The sequence below is a fragment of the Anolis carolinensis genome, chromosome 4 (genome assembly GCF_035594765.1).
Source record: "Anolis carolinensis isolate JA03-04 chromosome 4, rAnoCar3.1.pri, whole genome shotgun sequence".
Classification (NCBI taxonomy): domain Eukaryota; kingdom Metazoa; phylum Chordata; class Lepidosauria; order Squamata; family Dactyloidae; genus Anolis; species Anolis carolinensis.
This window is the reverse complement of record NC_085844.1, coordinates 170,516,593-170,532,037: the sequence shown is the minus strand read 5'-3', so window position 1 is coordinate 170,532,037 and position 15,445 is coordinate 170,516,593. Positions and strand designations below refer to the sequence as shown.

General features: G+C 38.9%; 1 protein-coding gene across 15 annotated transcripts in view; it reads right to left on the bottom strand.

Moving 5' to 3' along the window:
- The window catches only part of dock7 (dedicator of cytokinesis 7), a 144,537-nt gene that overhangs the window by 35,196 nt on the left and 93,896 nt on the right, over positions 1-15,445 (bottom strand). For 9 of the 15 annotated variants that reach the window (XR_010005395.1, XR_010005396.1, XR_010005394.1 and 6 more), the window contains 12 exons: positions 14,944-15,033; positions 13,362-13,457; positions 11,521-11,661; positions 11,246-11,359; positions 10,103-10,273; positions 9,217-9,356; positions 7,140-7,309; positions 5,897-6,051; positions 4,638-4,820; positions 3,276-3,411; positions 2,034-2,130; positions 1,560-1,577 (listed from right to left, as the gene is read on the bottom strand). Coding sequence is in view for 11 of the 15 variants with exons in the window: in XM_062978244.1 (XP_062834314.1) it covers positions 1,560-1,577; positions 2,034-2,130; positions 3,276-3,411; positions 4,638-4,820; positions 5,897-6,051; positions 7,140-7,309; positions 9,217-9,356; positions 10,103-10,273; positions 11,246-11,359; positions 11,521-11,661; positions 13,362-13,457; positions 14,944-15,033 (1,511 nt within the window). In the remaining 4 variants the exon portion in view is untranslated. The remainder of the gene's footprint in view (positions 1-1,559; positions 1,578-2,033; positions 2,131-3,275; positions 3,412-4,637; positions 4,821-5,896; positions 6,052-7,139; positions 7,310-9,216; positions 9,357-10,102; positions 10,274-11,245; positions 11,360-11,520; positions 11,662-13,361; positions 13,458-14,943; positions 15,034-15,445) is intronic. The other 6 variants (XM_062978247.1, XM_008109333.3, XM_008109334.3 and 3 more) reach the window with 2 other exon arrangements.

Genomic DNA, 15,445 nt, shown 5'->3' with positions numbered 1-15,445 from the left:
TATCCCCAGCTTCTATAATTTTGCCTCAAAATGTTTACTGCACTGTCATAGGGAAGAAAAGAAAACCTTTCCTTTTTGTTCATTTAATACATTTCTGTTAATTTTATTGCGCCTTCCCTCTCTAGCTTTCATGTAAGTCAAAGCAAATAAACTAATTTTCCAAGTCATTCATGACTTCCTTAAGTTATAGGATAACCTACCTTGGTTGGTTCTTCTCTAAGGGGGAAGGGGTATCTTTCTTTCTTTTTTTCTGTAAAATTACTGGCTTTCAAAAATTTCATTATCACTTCTGTATCCATCCCATGTCTATACAGACAGTCCCCAAGGTACAAACAATATAGGTTCTGTAGGTTTGTTCTTAAGTTTGTTTGTATGTCGGAACAGGTACATTTTTAAGTGTAACTATATTTCTTAGCTTTGGATAGTATAGGAAAGGGTTAACATCTTTGTGGTGTTTGTTTTGCTGTCTATGCCCCTGTTCAGAATATTTCACCTCACCTTCTGTCCCTTTGATAATTGGATTTTGGAAAAATTGGCTTGTTGTGGAAATAAGGATTGGTGATAAAGCTTCAGTAAAGACACCTTTCCTGCATGATAACTCTTTCAGGAGTGAATTTACTGAAGGTCCACTGTACAAGAAGCATCCTGAGACCTCTTCTTCAGAGAATCCAGTCATATGCATTAACTAGTAGTGGATCTCCAGAGTATATGAGTTTTCCCCAGGCCTGCAACTTACTGCATGCAAAGGACATCCACTCTATCAAGAGTTAAGACTCCTTTCTCTGTGACATATCTTTCTGGTCATAAAAAGTCCTCATTGGACAATGATAAGGCTGTTGAGAAGCAATTTATGGGCAAGCTGGCTTGGCACCGAGCATAGCCATTACCATTTCCAAGCCGAAACATGTTCACTCTGTCAATATTATTCAAACCAGCATGAAGGATTTCAACATTTTTCAAAGGAAGTATATGGATCTGTGGGTTACTCCTGTCTCCGGTTTCTTGCTTTTAGACTACTGGACTCTTTTATCAAACATGTCCAGGATTTCACTTGAACCAAATTAAAGATGAAAAAGTTGTGATAAGATGAAATCATTTCATTGCCATCAGGGAAAATTTGTGACCCTCATTAACAGTGCCAAGTTATCAGAAAGCAATATTCATATGATATTAAAGACTGAGCATCATGCTAGAGAACAGAGAATACCTTAGTGCAAGATACACTTTACATTATACAGCCAAATTTTATAGAAAATAATGTCTAGAAAGCAGCTCCATTAACCATGAATTGTACATTCAGACCTTTTTTTAGAAGACAGAAAGCATGCCAAGCAAAGCTGAATCTCCAGTCCCTATGTCTAAGGAACTCCCACTCCTGCAACAATGTCAAATTCTAGCAGGCTCCTGCACACCAAAAGGGACTACTGCAGTCACACATGGACATACAAAGCTTTCTGCAAGCACTAGAAGCCAGAACTCCAATGACAAGAATATGCAAAAGTACAAACTGGCAACCAAAACAATCCAAAACACACAGCAGGATATCAGTGCTACAGTACCTGGTTGGTTTGTGACTTCTAAACACACAGCGCATGTGGAAAAATCATGAAAGTGATGGATTAAGGTATGAAAGAAGTGAGCTTTAAGAACCCCAGAATACTCTAACAGAGTAGATGACTAGTGGCATTTATATGTTTCTTAGATGTATTTTAAAACACGCTATAGCATGAATGCATAGTTTGCACTTACTTTCAGCACCTTCCTATCTGATTTTAAGTAAAACCTAGCAGCTTCAAGGAGTCTAATTTTAGCTAGGTATGGCTACAGAACTGCAGCTTTCATGAGCTTCAAGCACAACTTTCACATGTGATAGCTATTTGACAGAGGTCAATGCTATTATTACGGGATTGGCCCTTGCCCAGCGCTAAACCTGACCCAAACTGTGGTCTACTAAGCTCCAAGAGTACAAGGTTAGTCTCTGTATTTGCACAAAGGTCATGCCAAAGTTAACATAGGCTACTGGGTTGCATTACTTGTCAAGTTTTTCTGTGTTTTGCCGCCAATGAGTCATATCCTTTCTCCACCGCAGGTTCTCTTGACTTCCAAATGCACTCCCCGAAGGACTTCTTTCTGCCAATATATATATAAAAAGAGCTTTTAATTTTTCACACAATTGAAGGCAAAAACAAGTGTTATGACATCTCACTGTATGTAAGGAAACAAAAACATTTCTGGGGCATTAGATGAGTGATATACTTCAAAATGAATCATCATCAATGCTAATTCAATATGACACAAACACTCTTGTTTTGAAACTGCAAAGGCATCTATACTATCTTTTAAAATCTCGTGCTTGAACTATCAGGATACCTTAAATATTCACAAACTGGAGACCAACTCTGAATTAAAGGGCTGTGCTTCAGGCATGAAAATCTTGACTGGGAACACTGTTTAACCTCTTTCAGACATTATTTACCACAAGTGGGCACTGCACAATGAGAAAGGGGATCTTATCATAGAATCATAGAGTTGGAAGAAACCTCATGGGACATCCAGTCCAACCCCCTGACAAGAAGAATGAAAAGCACATTCAAAGCACCATTCAACCTTTGCTTAAAAGCCTCCAAAGAAGGAGCTTCTACCACATTCCGGGGCTGAGAGTTCCACTACTGAACAGCTCCCACAGTTAGGAAATTCTTCCTAATGTTCAGGTGGAATCTCCTTTCCTGTAGTTTGAAGCCATTGTTCCAAGTCCTAGGCTCCAGGGCAGCAGAAAACAAGCTTGCTCTTCCTCCCTATGACTTCCTCTCATATATTTTATACATGGCCATCATGTCTCCTCTCAGCCTTCTCTTCTGCAGGCTAAATATGCCCAGCTTTTTAAGCCGCTCCACATAGGGATTGTTCTCCAGACCCTTGATCATTTTAGTCGCCCTTCTCTGGACACATTCCAGCTTGTCAACATCTCCCTTCAATTGCAGTGCCCAGAATTGGACACAGTATTCCAGGTGTGGCCTGACCAAGGCAGAATAGAGTCTTGCCCCAGCCCTGGCTGCCACTGTCCAAGGACATGTAAGTAAGGAAGGGATAAAGACAGGCCTTAAGAACTCACTTTTTAATTATAACTCCCAGAATACCTCAATCCGCACGGCTGTGATGTCTCAAGTTATAATCCAGAGGAAGTCTACACATGAATAGTTTCTCTCACACAAATATCCTCTCATAGGCAGATGTGCCAATACAGTTTCAACTGTCAAGGACAACAGTCAACTTACCCAGCTGCCCTCTGCTTCGTCGCACCATTTCTTGTCTTGCCCCGATGCTCCCCAATATGGCTTCCTCAAGTTTGGCCCTCATATCTTTTGATTTCTTAAATGTCAGACTGTTCATTCTTTCAAACACTTTTTTACCCTGAGTGTTTCAGAAAAGGACAAGAAAACAAATCAAGAACCATGTTATTATAAACAAAAATAATAACAACAGATAAAACCAAAGGGTCCACAAAGTAAGAGCTACTGATAGAGAAGAAACCATAATTAAGCCCTGTTTCATCTAAGGAGAAACTTTAAAAAGGGAGAATGAAAAACAGTGGAAACAGAGAAGCAAACAGTGGAATAAAGTTGCTTTTGCCTCTATTTTTCATTACTTGTCAAAGTGGTCAGATCAATCCCCTATCAAAAGGAAATATTTTAATGATCAGTGCTCCCATTCATAATATTAACTCTGTAATGAATATGGGAATCTCTGATACAGGATTCTTAGCACTCATAAACCTGCATTTCTCATCTTTCATTGGATTAACAATGGCAATTAAACCTATTCCAAAGTGATAGGTATTTGCAGTGCTAAAGCATTCAAGATACGTTTTATCTCCTTTCTTTGTGCTGTCAACTTCCTAGAGCAAGACTTACTTTATTATTTGCTCATAAATAAATAAATAAATAAATAAATATTTTATGGGGGAAATATACCCCATCCCTTATCATGGGATCTCAGGATGCATTCAAATAAATTAAATTAGATGTTTTAGAAATTAAAACAATAAAAAAGTTTAAACTGAATAAAACCACATTAAACATTACAAAGATATTAAAAATTTAAAAATTCAAAGCAGGTTAGGAAATTAGAATAGTTTAAAACAATGTACATGTTCATCACTCAGGATCAAATCAGTCAATACGGTATATATGTGAGTGATACTGGTTTGAAAAATGTAGCTAGAATTAATTATTTAGTCTTCAATTAAGCCTCCTGTAGACCCCCAACACTTGCTGGGGAAACTCAGAAACCCTTCAGGGCCAATTTCTAAATAGTGATGCAATGCCAGTGTGATAATTGAACTCAGGCCATTATGAGTCAATGTTCATGGAAACAGTAGAGAGTGGGTGTACACAGAACATTTTGAGGAGACAATCAATATAAATAGGAACAACTAGCTGATGCAATACCAACAGAAGGTGGCATAAGGGGGCTAAATGATACAGAGCTAAGCCTCTAAGAATTCAGAAACCTGACTCAGATTTAGCTTGAATGTACAAAGGGTATATGTAGAATTCACATTTTCAATGGGATTGTGGATTTTCAAATATCAGTTAAATACTCTAGAAGTCTGGACTGTCAAATTTCCTTCACTGTACCTTGTATTCAAAGCAAGAAACACAGAGATATAGCAAATCCAACAAGCGATTAAGCTGCAGTACAGAGAGGTCTGTGAACCATTTCTGAAGGACACCTTCATCAGCATTCTTCAGTACCCACAAGAGACAGATCAGGAGGTTCCGACTTGACTCCGCTGAAAAGGTGGAATGCTGCCTGGTGGTCTGAACACACAGAGAAAACAGATTGGATTGGAGTGGGCAACTGTCACAGTTGGAAGGCTACAAAATTCCTCAGCCTCATGCCCCTTACCTCACTGCTACATTCCCCCAACTCTAGATATATTTGTTAAAGAAATGGTTCAATGTCCTCTGAATACCAAGAGAACTAAGGGACAATGTTGCTGTTTTGGCTCCCCCTTTCAGGATGTCTTATGCACAGGAGAGATCTATGCTTAACAAGATAGCAAACTGGGAATCAACTCCCGTTTACTCCATTGTTAAACAACATCTGCCCTAGGCCTAAACAACAGAGGAGAGGTCCAATTATGACTTAACTGTAAGAATGCATTCAGCCTTAAGGGGGGGCATCTTTCCCCCCAAAATATTAGGGGATTAGACTGCAGCAAGAACAGCCATGAAAGGCTGCTATCTTTCCAGCCTCGGATTACAACTGGAACTTGGCTATGAAACCCAGCCAAAGCAATCTATTCAAACTAAGGATGCATTACACCCAGCCAAACCAGACTAAGGGAACATTTTGGAAATAATGCAGTTTGACACCACTTTAATTGCCACGGCTCAATGCTATGGAATTCTGGGAGTTCTAGTTTTACAAGGTCTTTAACTAAGAATGCTTTTGATTCACCAAATCACAAGCCCCAACATCTCATAACATTGAGCCATGGAAGTTAAAGTGGTAGTCAAACTGCCTTAATTCTACAGTGTGGGTCCACCCTTAATCAAGGTGCACTCCTTTTGAAGTTTTCAAGTGGAATTGTACCTGGTCAAATAGACTTAATATCACATCTTTCAAATTTTAACTTAACATGTGTGGGCAGTCTATTCATCATTTTTCCAAATGTGGTAAAAAATAATTATGACATAGGAACAGAAATGGTTTTCTCAGCATAATCTGTCACCTTCTCCCACTCGCTCCCTTGTTCTATGAAGCCCACAAGAAAAATTAATCACAACTGTTCACACCCATGATTTCTAACCACGCTGGGTGCCTTACACATGCAGGATATGTAAATGTATCTATTCACAGATGTTCTGGAGGAAAGACAGTATTTTTGTACCGATGACGTGAGAAGAAAACTGCTGGGCCGGGTGAGCTGTGGGACAGGGGTTCCTGCGATGGCCATGGCGACCGTCTGGCTTATCATGCTCCCACCTTCATTTTCATAGTCCTCTGCTGCGGTACAGCTGGGCCTTCCACGCTGGTTGTGACTTTCTGTAGAAACGCAAGCCAATCCCAATGAAAACGATTGCAAAAATTCATCTTCTTTGTATTCCTTAAGAAATTCATTTAACTTAAGGGGGAAGTAGTAAAATGCCTGTCATTAAACTGAAGCTATAGTTAAGAATGACTATGTATGTATTACATAGTAAACCCAATCCCTTCTCTTCCTATTTTGAACATATGAAGCTGCCTCAGATTTCCACTAGCCTATCCAACCCAGTAGCATCTTTTCCTCATGATAACTTTCCCTTTCGAGGGGTATATTAGTATCACTTTCTGTTGTTTCATCCTTGTTCTTAACTATGAGTAATTTTAGTCAGATGTTTGTAATTCAGGGACTGCCTGCATATATATATATATATATATATATGGTGTGGGGGGGGGGGGAGGACTGGAAACAGTCTCCATCTAGAATAAATATAAAGAAGTTGCACGCATCAAACAAATACCATGCATTTTATTTTCTTCACAGAAGTAGTGACAATGACAATAAGATACACCCACTCTGGGAAGGGATCCCAATGATAGCATCTTTCCCAAGGGCTCTTTTAAATCCTAATCTGAAAACAATGCTGCAATTATAGGCAATTTAGGGGTTTCAGATGCTTAACGGAATAAATAGAACTGTGACTTTGAGGTCTCACAAAAGTGTAGGCAAAGACTAAATGTCAAAAAGTTCAGTCCAATGCTCTAAATCGTCATCTGGTTTAAAGCAGAGTTTAGAAATGTTACTCTTTGGATTAAAACTCCCCAAATCCTCCAACCAGCGACTAGTTGTACTGGCTATGGGAGTCTGGGGTTACAGTTCAAGGAGTCATGTTTACAAGCAGTGATATAAGACTCAATAATATCATGCTAGCAATAGTTCAATGCAGGCAAAAAAGCATTTGCAAGTATTTTGCTTCATCATGTGTGACTATATTCAAAATATTAAGATGGACATTTCAAGCAATTATATATTTGCAGCAGTTTGGGGGCCTCATTTTTAAAAAAAATGCTTGTTCACTACTCAAGCAGCAGTACAAAGTCCTGGCAGGGTTCATTTGCTATTTTTCTAAATACACAAAAGCACACAATACCTGTAAAATCATACAGCTGGGGCACACTTTCCATGATTACTCCAATCAGAGGCAGGTACAGTGTAGCCACCCTGGCTTTCACCTGAGGGTCAGAGTACCGTGGGTCGGAGTCATGGCTAGATAGCAAGTTGTGTACCATACTGATGACTTTCTTGTGCAATCCAAACAAACTGTTAAAATTGAGTACAATCAGAAGGGTTACTTCATAGCTGTAGAATAAACAAGGCTTGGTAAACACACACCCATTTTGGTAAGGAGTTCTTTATCATGGGGCCTCATGGGTAGTGTACATTTCAGTTTCCTGGTCACATCAGAATATATAAACCTGTCCCCATTAGTTTAAAATCACAAAATTATGGCCTTAAAATTCACGTGATGGGACTCTGGCTTTATTCAAAATAGGATCTATAAATTTCATATTGCTTTGATATATACCACGGTTTCTCAAATACTTAGATACAGGCACTGAACATAAATGAGGATTGTGTACTGTATTTGTTCCATTAAATCAATGGAGTAAATACCCTCCAGTTGACACTTTCTGACAGAGAAAGTAGATTCTTTGTCAGATGGACCACTGTCAACACATTTACTTTTACTCCAGATCCTAATTGTATTTTAAGTTCATTATGCGGACACAAGGACCACTGCTTCTAGAGTTCCCCCATTCTGTTTCATCTGTTGATGCCCACTGCCCCTTAGCGCCACCTCTTTTCTTCTTGCCTGCCTCCACTTCTGCCTCTTTGCCTTGGTGGCTGCATCATGAGTTACAGTCTGAGAAACCGAGTCCTAACCTTATTGCAGAAGAATGACCTAAACGCAGACAGATAGAAGCTTTGCATGTAAAAGCACTGCATCTTGTTACGCAGGACCCACTGCAAGGAATATGCAGTAGTACAAGAGAGGAACAAATCCTAGCATCCAAAACAAGCCAGTTATACCACATGATGCATAGATATGAAATAACAACCAAAAGAATTAACAGAAACTAACCCATAATTTCTCACCATTGGCCCATGCTAGCTAGGGTTGACAACAGCTTCAGTCTGATTATGCAGCTACAGTTTGCCTACATGCATCCTTGTCCTTTTATTTACTGTGCACTAAACCAGGTTTCCCAGTCAGCTAGAAACCATGTCAAACACAAAAGGCATTCAGGTAAAAACTATATAAATTGTTACCAATACTGTAATTCACAAGTCATGATTACCATGCTGACAGGTTTCTGCAATATGTGTGTGTGTTCATGGCACAATACTTTGTTTTATGGGGGTTGTGCAGATTGTACTTTACATTATGAGATATAACTGATCCCAAAGCCATATGTACAACTACACTATTTCAGCGTGAAGGAGAAAGGAAAAAAAATCATGTTTTTCAAAACTTGGTGAAGTATTCATATTTACTAAGGTTTTTTATTTGCATGATCTTTGTTGTTGTCATGTGCTTCAAGTCATTTCTGACTTATAGAAATCCTACTGCGACTTACAGAGGGGTTCACTTGGCAAGATTTGTTCAGAGTTAATTTGACAGTGTGAGACTTACCCAAGTCACTCAGTAAGCTGACCTTCCTGAGATACATTTAATTCCAAATGATATTGTCATTTTTTTAACTGAAAAAGCAACATGCGTAAAACACCATGCTCTTCAGAGCTGAAATCAATGATTTGACCTACAGCAATCAAAGTTTAATAAAATTATAATTAATTATCTAGACCTCCCTGCATGAATGGATTCTCGCGAAACTACTTGTAGACAGAACAATATGAGGATGATTATGTTGCTGGTGTCAAAGAAGTTGCCATCCAGAGTCCAATACACATGACTGTCTGTGCCACTGTGATTAGAAAATTGTATTTAAAAGACTGTCTGTGATAAGCAAGAGCTGAGGACAACCATCTAAATAGATATAAAAAGCTGCTGACCTCAAGGAAGACTTGAGAAAGAACATATTTCTTTACTCTCCCCTTTAATATCACATTTGATTGCAGTCTTGCCTAAGGCAAAATCCTGCTTGTGAGACGTCAGGTCTGCTCTGAATTATTCTAGCTGGCTAGACACAATTCTAAAAACTCACCCATCTGCATCCGGATCTAAAATGACAGCCAACTCAGTAAGCACAAGGCCCGCCAAGTAGTGCTGCTGGCGGAAAGGCACAGACAGTTCAAACATATTTGCAATCTTTTGATCCTGAACATTTGTTGAGAATCCAGAACTCTGTTGAGAGAAACAAACAATGTCCTTCCTATGTTTTATGGTATGTATTATAGCTCAGACAACAAGCAACATTTTATAGTATTGTGTGGTTTTGACTGTGGTGGGACTATGAGCTATGAGGAGAGGCAGGTAAGAAAAAATATATATTAACATTTTAAAACAGATATAAATTAGGTGTACTATATTTTTGCTTGGGGAGCAACTGTGGCTGCAGAGGCCACACTTGAAATACAAACAACACAAGAGCAGAGAAGAAAATATGCAAGATGCTTTCACAGGAAAACAACTTTACATTTTTTGTGGAGTTTGTACATCATGACCAATATTTTTGTACTCTACCAATGAATTAATGAGTGAATGTACCATGTAATTCTTTAAATAAATTTGCTGTCACCTTCCTTAATTTGCATTTAACATGTCAATTTTGCAAAGGCCATGACTCTTTTAAATTTGAAATGATAGAACACCTGCACATTTTGCATGCCTATGCAAAGAATGCCTGAAAATCATACTATTTTTAAATAGTAAGTTTATGTGCCTAGTGCCAGGAGCCAGGAGCTGCATTTAGCCCCCACACTACACTACGCTTCTTCCTTCCCTAAGAGGTAGGTGGCAGACAATGTTACAGCCCTGCTAATTAAAATGTCTCAGGGCTCCGACCTTCATCGGGTATTATACCCACCAGGGTATTTTCTCCACAAGGCAAGTCAAGCGTATTCTAGGACATCCCTTGATATGTTGCTCACCTGAGATGTTGCTGAGGACACCGATGGGGAAGGGGATGCAGGGGGTGTCAGCAGACTGCATGGCAAATTCAGAGTGACATAGTGCTCATGGCTACAAACAATCCGAAGGAAATCCAACCTCAAGGACACAAGAGTGCTTGGATTTGGTAAGGAATAAAGCTTGGATGACACCTTGTAAACATGGGGAGAAAGGATGGCGTATTGTTAAAAGCAATAATGATACATGTCACCCCCAAATTGCAGAGTAAATGTACCCTGGTTTTCCTACAGGGCAGAAATAGCAAAACAGTTTTCATTTTTATTTGTTCCTATTTTATTTATTTTTGCTATATTCACAAGGGAAATTTGGCCCCAGGGTTCAAAGAGGTTTCTCACTCTTGGCCTATAGTGTACATCACCATTTTAGTTTTTTTTTAAAGAACAACTAAAAACATGTATTGTCGGAGGCTTTCATGGCTAGAATTACTGGCTTTCTGTGAGTCTTTCGGGCTATATGGTCATGTTCCAGAAGTTTTCTCTCCTTTGGAACTAAAAACAGCCTCCTCATATCCATAAGGGGTCATGGGGGCTAATTTCACCAAATCTGTGCCTGTTCATTGACCCAGGGGCTGAGGGTTTTAAAGATTTTAAACACACATACACACACACACACCTGAAATTATATTCTGGTCACGTTTGATTTTACAAAATGTCTTACTCCCTTCCCCAAGGATGTAAGTGTTACCACAAAACCCGAAAACCTGGTGAAATTAACTCTTATAGTCAACTGTTTGGTTAAAAGAAGATGTGGATGGGTATTGTAGCTCTCCTAGGTCCAATATGCAAATGGTCTAAGACAGTGGTTCTCAACCTGTGTCTCACAGGTCGAGAACCACTGGTCTAAGCCTTTTTCAGGTTCAAAAGCTACACACGGTTTTGTTCCCTGAGAATTCTTTTCTAGACTCTGGCTACTCCCTAAAATCAAAACACAAACTTTGCCATAAATGTATCTTAAATGCCAAAAGCTACTGTCTGGTAATTCCACAACTAGCAAAATGTCACAAACATTCATCCTCTCTCCGGCAAGAATTCTCTGCTTTCACTTAATGCAATCTTTTCCCACCCCATTTAAACCTCTTTTTACCTGAAGTCTTATAGCCTTACCTGTTTGTAATAAGCCTTAACAAGCATAAACACAAATCCTCTGTCCATGACAGACAACAGATCATTGAGAAAGAAGGCTAAACTTGTGTTAAGTCTTTCAATCATTTCTGTATCCTATGTTGGGGGAAAGGGAACAGAACAAAGTTACAGCATTGGTTAACATTAATTTTAATGCTACAATCCTGATCTGATAAGTTATCATACTTTTGGAAGTTATTTTGGGGAGGATCGGGGATTACATTTTGACAACAGTACAGCTGAATTACTTCTATTACCTTCTGAAACCGGGAGACTATATCACTGGCAATTGTGCTGACCAGAGCAGCTATGTCATCCATGAAGCGTTCTGGAAAACGATTCTTCCTTGGCGCATCGAGTTTGTCAGCAAAATACAAATGATGTACCATACTTTTCACCTGGAGGGAACATATATTACCAACCGCAGTCACTTGCAGAAAAAGGTCAGCCACAGATAGTATTGTGATTTCATACTTTTTCTTAAATCAGATTTAACAGTTACAATAGCTATAGATTCATCCTCTCAGGTGATGGGCTAAATTTTTATCTCCATGGGTTTCAAGCTGTGGAAAACATTCTGCAACCCCCTTCTTTATGTGTGTGTTTGTGTCTATCTGTTACTTCTTGAAGCTTAAGCTGCTGGCTTTTTTATATCAATAGACGTTTTCTCTCTCTTCCTCTTATACGCGTAACCATATAATCCCAGGATATGAAGAATCCCACATACCCAACCATAAAGCTTGGTCCTTATGTGATCAGATTACAAAAGCAATTAAATTATTTAACATAAAAACGAAATCATTTTAAAATACATAAACCAAAGAAATCAGCAGGAATTTACACAGGCAGATATGAATGCGAACTCTAGAGTTATGCATTAATGATAATTTGTTTAGGGAATATATAGGAACTATGAAAGTCACCCAGTCCTCATTTGAGTGACAGGGCTCTGTTCACCAGCCCTCCAGGAACAACTGGTTGACATTTCCACTCCGCTCCAGCAAGTGATTTCAGAGGGAATTGTGACAGGAGCCAGCTTCTGATTGTTGCACAACAGATCCCTCATAGGAAGTGATAGCAACATCCTTCAGCTGCTTCCCAATTAACAGGAAAACAGACTCCTGCTGCTTGCAGAGCATGCTGTTCAGTAAGTGCAGACTGGCAGACACTACTTAGCTTTCTAATTAATGTAGTTAGGTAGCTAAGTAAGTGATAGAGCTATGGGCATAATCAACATACAGCCAAGGGTGGGAATACACCAGCAGTTTGTGGGTTCTGAACACCAGTTCATCTCTACTAGACCTCTAATGGGCTGACCATCACTTCCAGTGGCCACTCAGAAGCTACTTCAGTCATTTTTCAGCTGTTTCAGGGGCTATGCTCCTATATCCCCTTAGGGTCAAAAGAGAATCTCTGAGACAGTGGTTAGTTTGGGGAACTGGAATGAGGATTCTGGAGAATTCAACTGTCACACAAAATGCCATCATGTGATTCCATGTGATTCACAAGCCACACTGATTCTCCCATATCATGATCGTTATGAGAGGGAACAAACCTAGCCTTCAGAGGAAGTTCTAGAGCAGTGGTTCCCAACCTTTGGGCCTCCAGGTGTATTGGACTCCAGCTCCCAGAAATCCCAGCCAGCTTACCAACTGTTAGGAACTGTGGGACCTGAAGTCCAAAACACCTGGAAGACCAAAGGCTGGGAACCACTGTTCTAGAGACTGGAAGAAGGAATAAGAAAAATACTCTTGCTTGTGTCGTAAACCTCTAAATGGTGACAGGACTAGAGAAATGTTTCCCATGAAAACCTTAAAGTTCAAGCTGGCTTACATGAGAGAATGCAGTCTGTTCAAGTAGCATAGGACGAAGTCCTATGTAGAGTGAAGAAGTTATAACCAGCACTTGAATTGCTCCCTGAAATGTCTTTAAAAATACTATCTATTGACCTTAGCCCACCTTCAATCTTCACAAATTGGAATTAATTTTGTGAACATTTCAAATGCTTTACTAACACAGATGCAAAGCTATCATTTGGGAAATCAATGAAAGTAATAGGAAATAAAGAAAAACGTATTTAGTTTTCCAGTTCTCTTACCATAAGTTCGAAGAAGAACCATGCCTGTTGAAGGGCTGTCTCCCGTACACTTCCACTGCACACAACCCACTGTAGGGCCAGTTCCTCATGAAAAAGCTAGGCAGATTCAAATTCAGATTTCACTGTCAGCTGCATAATTATTCCCAAAACACAATCCCTTCACCATAAAAATCCAAACACCCAATCAACAAATAGGGGAAGGGTGACACTAAGCAAAACAAAGTGTGTGAAGATAACAATGATGATAAATGTTCTTTGATGAAATACTCAACCATGTTACATAACCAAGGTGTAGTGTTTGTGAAAAATGTTTTACTTTTCATCATTTTGATTCAAAATAGTGTCAATATTAACTTTCATCTCCTTTCTCCTTTTAATGTTTGATCCCTGCATCTCCTCTAAAACATTTTGTCTAGCCTTTTCTTAGTAGAAACTACAAGAGGAATGCCTCGAAGGTTCACTGAATTATAATTGTATGAGTTAAATACAGATTGAAACAGACTATAGCAGGTCTACTGAATTCAATTCAACTTAAGGCTTACTTGAATGCAATTGATTCAACAGGATTCAATATTATGTTCTCTGTTACATAGTGAAATGCACTGTGTTGTTTTACTTCACAGTGCTCTGACAAAGATTACAATAAACACATTAAGCTAAATTAATTACAATTCATGTGCTTTAAAAAGTTGTCAATTCTTGTAACTGCAGTAGTGTCTTCCTTTTCTCTCTTTTCTTGGCACACAAAGGGAACAATATGAAGACTAATTGCACATGGACAGGCATTTAAAAAAAGGCTTTGAGGTAATGGGAATAAAATGTGGTAGGTTGCAGTGAACATCCAGCTACTTATTCAAGGGTTTGAAGAAAACCAACAACAAATGACTACATTCTTCACTGTCATCCTCATGGAACATGACAGGAAACAGAGGAGGAAGAGACTTCTCCTGCTAGATGCCTTATAGGAAGAAATGCTTATAATGCCTGTCATTTTCCTGCCTTTGTGAGAAATTGGGGAAAGCCAATCTTCTAAAAGCCTAGCAAGATAATAGTACAATATTCTACTCTTACCACTACTTAGAAGAAGGGAAAATGAGGAAATTGTTAAAGCAGAGCTCGGAAAAGCTACTTTTGCTGGATCCCAACTCTTGACATGGCATGGATATGGCATGGCTGGGCGATTTGGGGAACTGGAGTTCAACAAAGTAACTTTTCCAAGTGCAGAGAACCCCAGAAGAATGATCTATGTCTCTTCTTCACAAGAGGACTTCACAAAAAATAGACATCGTTCAGTAAATAGTAGCTACCGAAGAGTATACACTGCTTATACCTGTGTTTAACCTTTGTAATTCTTTCAAGAGATCTACCAAAATTACAACAGTGATTTTTCTGGATTAAATCCAGGTAATTTAATGTCAGTGGAATTTGCAAATGAAATAACTGAGCAGTAACAGTTCCAATTGACTCAATACTCTCAAAATTAAGATACAAATGCAGGACATGCTGAATGATGAGCCAATGGTTCATGACAGAGCTTTTTTGCCCTGCCACAAAATATCAAATTGTCTTCACTAGAGTCTACCTTTTTAGTTGGTAATCGTCCTGTTAATGTTTGTAAGAAACTTGACGTCTCTGTGTGCGAAGACATACGATTACAACTTCGATCTGTAGCCTACAGGGGTGGAAATGAATGAATGATGACAGCACATTAAAATTTGCTGGGGATGACATTTGCAGCTCAGGGACAAGGGACATCAACAAAGAGACAGAGATGTACGAGTTTCAAATGCTTCGCCACGTGCAGATTTCATTTAAACAAAGTGACAAAAGTCTAGAATATAAACTCTACATTTTAGAGAGTAGAATTCTTTTAAAGTATTATGCATAATATTTATCCTTCCCATAAAGAATTTATATATTGGAAAAGAATGAAGCTGTTTTGTAAGAACACTGCAGTATGTTGGCATAGAGCATATGAAGCATATGGTTTATTTAATGGTATCAGTACCATTCCTCCCAGCCTAACTAAACGTGGGGATACTAACACCAAATTATAGTCAAATAAGCTTGGTTATGGCATAAAA